A 9334-nucleotide genomic window follows, 5' to 3' on the forward strand; every position below is an offset into this window, starting at 1 on the left:
AAATATTTTCTACAAACAGTATTGTTTATTATTAACTAAATTCTAATAAATCAAGTTTTATTTTTTATAAATATAATTCAATTGATTAATATAAACAAACATAATTTATGCATCGATAAACAACTCTGATAATTTTTACCAAACACATATATGCGTCTATAGCACTGAAAGGGTTAAAAAAAAAAAAACAACAATTAAATCTACCAAAATAGAAAGAGAATACAATTATCTCGTAATTTGGAAATCTATTCCGAATTTAAAATTAACCTAAAAAAGGAATAATATCTCGTAGAGAGTTGATTTACAAAAACTGTTCTTTCTTCTTCTAATCCCAAATAAAAAAAAAAAATAAAAAAAAAAAAAAATAAAACAAAGTGAAAATGTAGGAAAAAAAAAAATAGCTGTGAGTGAGTATGATGAACATATATATATATATATATGTATATGTATATGTATAAAGTGAGCAAACACAAGAGAAGGATGTTTAAGGAAGTACACCTAATATTTTACCTTCCGTGGTACCGAATCTCTATTTTCTCTTGGAAATGGTGAAGGTTAACGAGAAAAAAACGCGAAGTACCTCCTCTCGTCTATGAAACGAGTATCATCTCTCTCTCTCTCTCTCTTTCTCTCTCATTCTCACACACTCTCATTATCTTTCTCTTGTACATTTGTAAAAGGTGGTAGTAATAGGAGTGAACAATTTTTCACGAGAAAAAAAATCAAGCGTTTAGAAACGTTGCTTCGTTTTCGTTTTATTCTCTCTCTCTCTCACACACACACACGTTTTTTAACAAAATGAAAATGGAACAAAATATATAATAAAAAAATAAAAAAGATGATTGAAGTTTAAAACAGCGCGTGCCGGTGACATGACGGTGGTGCCCTTTTCTTCCTTCCGGAACGATCAAAGATGATGCGTGTGCTAAGTTCTTTGGATGACTCACGAAAAAAGGAAGGAGTTACATGAGTATGTGTAAAATACTAATACACATACATATACACACTTAAACATATACTGAGGAAGACAAATACACGCGTGTTAACAGTCATGTTGTGTAAGAAAGGTGCGTATGAATGTGAATATGTGTGTACGTGGATTCTGGTCGGCAGGAACAAGCCGAAGAGGAAAAGGAGTAAAACAAGAAGAAGAAGAAGGGAAAGGGAAAGGGCAAGAGAAAAAGAGAAGGGGAATTAAAAAAAGAAGAAAAAAGATCAAAGAAGAAGAAGAAGGAAGAGGAGGAGGAGGAGAGGAACAAGAACGGTGATCACGCGCGAACCGGACGCGTGTAAATACACAGGTATGTATGTATGTACATACATTTACTTATTTACTTAAGTATGTATATGAAAAGAAGAAGAAGAAGAAGAAGAAGGACGCAAGAAACCAGTAGAAAGAGATAGAAATGGATTACGAGGCAAGACAGGGTGCAAGTAACATCGAACTAACCAGAAAAATATCACCACTTGGATTTTCTATCTCTACTTGTCTATGTATGTGTATGTTAGATAAAGAAAGATAAAGATTTAAAATAAGAATAAGAGATAAAAAGATAAAGATAATGGTAGATGGTTGGTTGGTTGGTTGGTTGGTTGGTTGCTTACTTGCAGAAAGTATTTATTTCCGTCTGACGATTAGATTCACTAAAAAGTGATATAAATGGTGAGAGAGATGGTAAAAAGGGTCTTTCCAACTGACACTGTTAGCTGGGTGAGGGTTTCAGGGTGAAATGGGGGTAGGTGGGGAGGTGGGGAGGTAGGTAGGTGGGGGAGTATCGATCTTTTCAAACTCTCAAGGAAGAAAATTATTCTCGTCTTATCCTCTTCTTCTTCTTCTTATTCTTATTCTTCTTCTTATTCGACTAATTCCTCGTTATCGGACGACTTTAAAACTATTTCATTTTCTTCATAAATCTTTTCTCAAATATATTATTAAGTTGATGCAAAAGTAATACCGAGTAAGAGGAAGGGGAAAGAAAAGGGATAGGGATTTTTTTTTCTTTTATTTTATTTTATTTTATTCTACTGCGATTAGGTACTTATCGAATTTATTAATGGCTGTAATGTAATTTTCGTTTAAGGATAATTTAATTATGAATTATATGTGAAATTATTGAGAAATCGAATAAATTGTTATTATTGTTCTCCACCATTTGTCGAAAATTCAATTCAATATTAAAAAATAAATTTTAAAAAGAAATGTATAATTAAATTGAAAATACTAATATAGATTTCAAATGATAAAAAAAAATTGAAAAGAAAACACGTGTTAATTATAATGTCATTTATTTTATTAAAATTTATATTTATTATATTAAAAAATAAAATATGAATATGAAAATAATTTTATTATATAATTTCATTTAAATATATTATTTATTTCGAAATTTATTTCTTACAATTTAACATTGAAATCACACACATTTTGAAATATAAATTTAAAATACTAACACATTTCAAATGATAAAAAAAAATTGAAAAAAGAACACGTGTTAATTATAATGTCATTTATTTTATTATAATTTATATTTATTATATTAAAATAAAATGAATATTATATATTAAATAATTTTATTATATAATTTGATTTAAATATATTATTTATTTCGAAATTTATTTCTTACAATTTAACGTTGAAATCATTTGGAAATATTTCACGGGATTAGTAAAGTAATTGGCGTCGTTACTACGTATGTCAAATTATTCTTAATATTTTAAATGAAAAAATTGAATGTGATGATTGTTATCATTACGATATTAAACATTTACACATACCAGATAAAAAAAAAAAAGATTGTTAATAACGCGATTAATTATTGATTAATTTAATTATTGATTAATAATACAAATTTGATTGAATTTTGAGGTTAATAAACGACGTTTACTTTCAATCTAATAAAACAAATGAAATATTTATAATAATCACAAATTATTCTGATGAATGTTAATGTTAATCGTTAAAAATTAATCCTTCATTTTTTTGTTTTTTCTTGGAAATAAATTGAAACAATTTCTCAGTTTCTTTCATTTAGTGAGTAAAAAAGCAATTCATTCGTGTGAGCTAAAATTGGAGGATTTCCGGTGTCGTCATACTTTGAGAATAAAAAATACAAAGGATGAAAGATCATTATAACTAGAAAATTCACCCAAATTAAAGTAAAAAAAAAAAAACATTTTACTACGAAATCATTTTATTAATCAACTAAGATTCTACGAATATTCAGACGAAAAATAAAAGAAAAGAATATCCGCCATTATACGCAAACGACGTACGAGATCAGCGTAAGAAAACGAAAATGCAGATACTGTTAGTTTTAACGATGCATTCCAAAAAAAAAAAAAAAGAAAAAAAAACAATATGAAAATTAAAATAGAGAAAACAATAAAGAAACATTATCCCAAAAACAATTTTCCATTAAACACCATGAAATGGTTGTTGGGGGTGGGTGTTTTACTTTTCAATAAAAACTAAGAAACAAAACCAAATAGAAACCTAACAACAACAACAACAAAATGGGATACAATCTAATAACAAAGTTCAACATAACCTATAACAATGAATTAAATATAAATATAATATATAAAAATATTATATCTTATTCTTAATATATATATAAATTACGTGTGACGTTGTTTGTCCGCAATGAACTCCTAAACTACTGAACCGATTTTCATCAAATTTTGCATACTTTGTGCAGTTTCATTCAACTTGAAAGATAGGATAGTTTATATTTCAATTTATAATTGCAATATTATTTTATTCTCTGTTAGTTCGATAAGATTCTAACATGATGGTGGTATAAGGTAATTCGTTAACTGGATTGAGTAATAATTAACAAAATAATTCATAGTAAGAGTTCAACATAAAAAAAAAAAAAAAAAACACTAAGAAAAAGAAAACAAATTGTCCATTAAACACCACGAAGTGTTTGTTAATGGGTGTGTGTATTACTTTCTAACCAAAACTAAGAAACAAAACCAAATAGAACTCTAACAACAGAACAAAAAGGAGTACAATCAAAGTAGTTGTTATTAGAAATAGAAAAAGATAGTAAATAATCGAAACATATCAAGGATACAAAAGAATACAACCAAACGAAATAAAGAAAGAGAGAAAGAGAGAGAGAGAGAGAAAAAGAAAGAAGGATAAAAAGAAAGAAGGTAGCCCTTGGTCCCCCTTTCCCGTCATCTTCTCATAGTTCTACAACATCGTCATAGTCCATCGTCATAGACCGTCGTATAACTGCTGTGAGAGTCCTGAAGAAGAATGCTAGCCATCTGGCAGAGAGAACACACTGTGATTCCCTCTCTCTCTCTCTCTCTCTTTCTCTCTTTCAAAGTATGAGAGACCCGACCTCTCGTCCACACGTTTTGCTTGGTGGCGCCTACCCCCACAAATTCTTCCCTTTTTTTACATTAAATAGAAAGAGAGAAAGAAATAAAGAAAGAATAAAAAAAAAAACCTAACAACAACAACAACAACAACAAGAACGAAAAGAAGGGGAAATGAACAGACAGAGAAACATAACCAAAGGACAAGTTACACGAATACGAGAAGGGTGGGGTGAGGGGGTTCTAGGGGAAGAAGAAAAAAACCAGAAAGATAAAGTATCCAAAAAGTATGATGGGGAAGAGATGAAAGAGAGGGGGTGGGGTGGGGTGGGGTAGCGAATTGAAGGGTGGTGATGAGGGGGACATGAGGGGGGATGGAGAGAGGGAGAGAGGGGGAGGGGTCGAAACGATCGAAACTGGTCTTTCCCACGCAAAATTCGGAACACATACTCGTCTTACTAATACATTTTTACACATCCAAATATTTGTAAATAATATTATACACATGCATAACATTAATATCTAATAAAGGAACCAAAAATATAAAGAATTGTGTGAGAGAATAATTCGTAAAAAAAAAAAAAAAAAAACATTTGATTGAAATAAGGGTGAAAGAAAACATCTTGTAATGATGTGTAGGGGGATTTTAATTCTTATGGTATAATTCGAAATAGGATAAGAAGATTATTAAAGGGTTAAGGAGAGAGAGATAGTAAAAACATACACGAGTGTATATATGTGTTGACGCGAGTGTGTATGTGTGTGTGTGTGTGTAAAACGCACGTGCCTTGTTGAAACTACGTAATCCGTTATCAGAGGCGCCGATCAAACGTCAGAGAGACATCCCGTGTGTTTCTCTTATGTTAAGTTCCATAGAAACGAACGCGACATACATAATAAAATAGTAAATGCATATACGTGTGCATATGTGTATATATATATATATACGTATATGTAATTAGGAGATAAGCAATTCATGGTAAGAAGACTAAATAAAAAGAGAAAAATAATTGGAAGTAATAGGAGTGGTGGTATTTAAGAAAATAATTAATAATAGTAATAATAATAATAATGGTAACAATAAAGATAAATAATTAATATTAATAGTAGGTAATAGTAGGTAATAATAGAAGAGTCAAAGTTTTCTTTGATCACTCGGTTTATAAAACATACGACATTTGAAATATTTATAATTATTTAAATACCGTTTTATTGGTGTATTACTTTTTAGTTATTTTGTTTTTGCTTAATAATTCCCTAGAAAAACCTATTTACTTTTTGGTATAATATATACAATTATTAATATTTATTTATTAATTAAACATAACTTTATTAATATATATTACACTGTATATTACCTGTATTTTATTTTATTCTAAATAAATCTCTAAATAAAAATAAATGCATTTTTTGGTATTGCATATAAACCTACATATATATATATATATATATACATACACACACACACACCTTTCCCCCTTATTCACCATACAGGGAGGAAAAGGGGGACAAAATAAATCTTATCAAAATAAATCAAATAAAAAGATTGAAATATTAATATTGTTTGAATTTGTATAACTCACCGGCAACGATGACAAAGAGGAACAATATCCAAGTATCCATGAGTGTGCCGGCACGTAAACGTAATTGGAAGCTGCTCCAAGGTGGTGGTAGCAGCGACGACGACGACGGTGGCTGAGGATTGACGAAAAGGTGGAGATTATGGTGGTGGCAATGCCGGTGGCTAAGCCGGTGGTGCTGAAGGGAGAAGAGGATGATTCCACATCAGGCACGCGGACGCATGGTAAATCGTGGCGTGCGTCGAATCCAATGACTTTAACGTCGTTGACTAATAATAATAATAATAATAATTGATGCACTTTATATTTTGTATTTTTTAATTCACGAACAAGACAGTCTGAGTTTGACAGTTTGAAATATCCAAAGAGGATGTTATATATATATATATATGTGTGTGTGTGTGTGTGTATATACGTCTTTCTCTTTCTATTTCTCACATCGTTTCTTTAAAGACTCCCCCCACCCCAACCAATGTTATCTGTAAACCGGGTAAAGGGGAGTATATAGGATATATCTTCCTTTTTTCTTCTTCTTCGTCTTCTTTTTATTATCCTCCTGGTTCTTCTTCTTATTCTTATTCCTCTTATTCTTCGTCCTTCTAGTTGGCTACCAGTATCAAACACGTCCTACCTTTTCACACACGAGAAGAGACAGATAGGTGGTAGATGTTACGTTATAAAGAAACAACACGATTTTATTACTCCCGATAAATGATCACTAAAAAAAAAAAAAAATAATTAGAGAAATATATATAAGGATTTTAATAGATAAATAGATAAAATAAAGAATGATAATAAAATGTGATTTAATACTTTTTTATATATATATCTTTTTTAGTTATTTTATTTTTTCTTTGAATATGTCTATGAACGAACGAACGAATGAACGAACGAAGGAACGAGAGGAATCTCGAGGTGGCACACTGGCTCTCTCTCGAGTGACGGCACGGCGCGCTTATAAGCGACCACCGTCGTGCTCTCACCGTCGCGTTACCCGGAGTATTGACCGACTCCGTTCTTTCGTTTCTCGTGACGCTCGGAGGGCGGCGGCGGCGACGCCGACGACGACGACGACGACGACGGCGACGACGACGACCACCACGACGACGACGACGACGACGACGACGGCGACGACGACGACGACGGCGACGGCACAAGAGGAAGAGGAGGAAAAGGAAACGCGCGCACTATACGAGAAAAAGACCGACGACGTTAACCCCACGAGCGAGGAAGAGAGACTGACTAATCTGAAAGAGTGGGGATGCCCGCACTGAAGACCCGAGTTGCGCGCGCATCTCACTGAATGCGCGCAACCAATCCCGTACGCTACTCCAAATCGAATAGAAATCAAAGTGTTCAGCGCGGTTGTATGCGCGCGCAATCACGCATGCGTACTTCCATATGTCACCTATCACGCATGCGCACCTCTATACGCCGCCAACCACGACGACACCCGTCAAAGTGAATGAGCCTTTGCCTACCTACCTTTTCTCTTCTTTCTTTCTTTTTTTATAAACCTTTTCCATTTTCTTTTAACATTTTATTCTATCATCTTTTTCTCTTATATTTATATACATATATATATATATATATATGTATATTATTTATATGATCTTTTCTTTCCTTATCCTATCATTACTTTTTCTCTTCTTCTCGTTCATAGTTATCTTTCTTTTATTATTCTTTTCTGTTTATCGGATAGGAATACCAATTGTTCGTTTTTATTTAAAAAAAAATACATACATTTTTACATTGAAAATCATTTATAAACAAACACGAATAATTTTCTACGTTCGAACGTTTTCCCATCATTCGATTTTCGTATGTACGACCATCGTTAAAATAAAAAACTATCCCAATTTGTATGCAAAGCAGAGATTTTAAATTGAAGACAAAGGGAGATAAAAATAAGCAACGAGGGGAGGGGGTGGACTGGAGGGGGTGGACGGGGGGGTTGAGCGAGATTCGTTTGAAACTTTAAATGAGAATGATTTATTTTAATTGTCGCGTCTAATAATTCGTAATATTCTGCAAAGTATTTAAAAGTAAATGAAAAACTTTGTTGTTGTTGTTGTTGTTTTTGGGTTTCACAGTCGAAAGTGGATGAGATGGATTGATGATTTTTGTACGAATAAATAAAAGAATCGAGAAAGTATCGAGTGTTTTGTAAACCTGAAGCCAAATTTTCGTTTAAGATCGTCTGGTTGAATTAAACGATGGATATACGATGGTTCGATTATATCTGATTATAAGAGGGACCCCCGACGTCTACCAATAGTGGAATGGACAGGTTGGGTATAAGGCTAATAGGTGCTACGGGTATCGAAGATTCTCATTAGACCATCGATCCATGGAAAGAAAAAGAAATAAGGAGAGGAGAGGAGAGTGGGGGGGATATTAGAATGCGATCAAGAGAATCGTATTCTTACCTTTTCTGAATTATTTATATTAACTTAGGTATATATATATATATGTATATGTATATGTATTTCTAACACAATGGAATTGGAAGACGCAGAACGAATAACAACGCAACCTAACGGATTTTAGATTTAGTCGGGGACCATTGCATTATTGTTATCGACACGTTGAAAATTGACTTGAATCAAATTAGACTTTCTTCTCTTTGGTCCAACAACCTTAATATCAAAATCTAATCACGTATCAATTCGTCATTCATATTAAATCGAAATCACGATTAATAATACACTTTGTGATTTGATTTGATTTGATTATTATTATTATTATTTGTTATTTATTTTAATAGATTGATTTAATTAAATTGTACGTTGAATAGAAAATAAATCAAAAAAAAAAAAAACAAAAAATAGATGTATTGATTGTAACGTTAGAAAAAATATTAGGTCAAATAGTTCGAGTTAATAGAAAGTATAACGGAATGTCTGATCTCTCATATCCAAAAATAGGAAACCCTTGGAAACAACGAGTTACTCTCGACGTAGTCTCTTCTGTGTTTAGAACTTTATTTTAAAAACTATTATTAACCTACTAGAAAACTGTATCTTTTTTTTTATTTTTATTTGTTATCTTTTCACGTTGCTAAATTTTCTCTTTGATGAAGCAACGAAAAAAATGTTATTTTTAACAGTAGCATATATGTATATATATATATAGAAACGTATCATGTGCAATTTTATTTGATGTCGGTGTCTGTCTCACACATTTGCAAAAATCATAAACGTATTCTATAAATCCTTTGTGGATACATTACCACATATATATTTACAGTTATATTTATTATTTAATTTGAAAGAAATTATATTTCATATCGAATATATTCATATGTGTGATCACTCTTTTCAAATATATATAAATATAAATAAAAGCATCGTAAACATTTCAAAAAATATTCAAAAATAAGTGGACCATTCATCCCCTCCTAAAAGTTCTAATTCGTTGTA

The 9334-nt window shown here is 31.5% G+C and overlaps 1 protein-coding gene across 5 annotated transcripts in view; it reads right to left on the minus strand.

Moving 5' to 3' along the window:
- Nucleotides 1–7150, minus strand: part of dtn (transmembrane protein 132C dtn) — a 111216-nt gene extending 104066 nt beyond the window's left edge. For 2 of the 5 annotated variants that reach the window (XM_015325615.2, XM_089175876.1), the window contains exon 1: nt 5916–7150. In XM_015325615.2, the coding sequence (XP_015181101.1) occupies nt 5916–5955 (40 nt within the window). In that variant the 5' untranslated portion in view covers nt 5956–7150. The remainder of the gene's footprint in view (nt 1–5915) is intronic. The other 3 variants (XM_015325614.2, XM_015325613.2, XM_015325612.2) reach the window with 3 other exon arrangements.
- Nucleotides 7151–9334: the final 2184 nt, after the last annotated feature.

This window comes from Polistes dominula, unplaced genomic scaffold (genome assembly GCF_049000335.1).
Source record: "Polistes dominula isolate Pdom_NZ unplaced genomic scaffold, Pdom_raw_medaka contig_19, whole genome shotgun sequence".
NCBI lineage: Eukaryota > Metazoa > Arthropoda > Insecta > Hymenoptera > Vespidae > Polistes > Polistes dominula.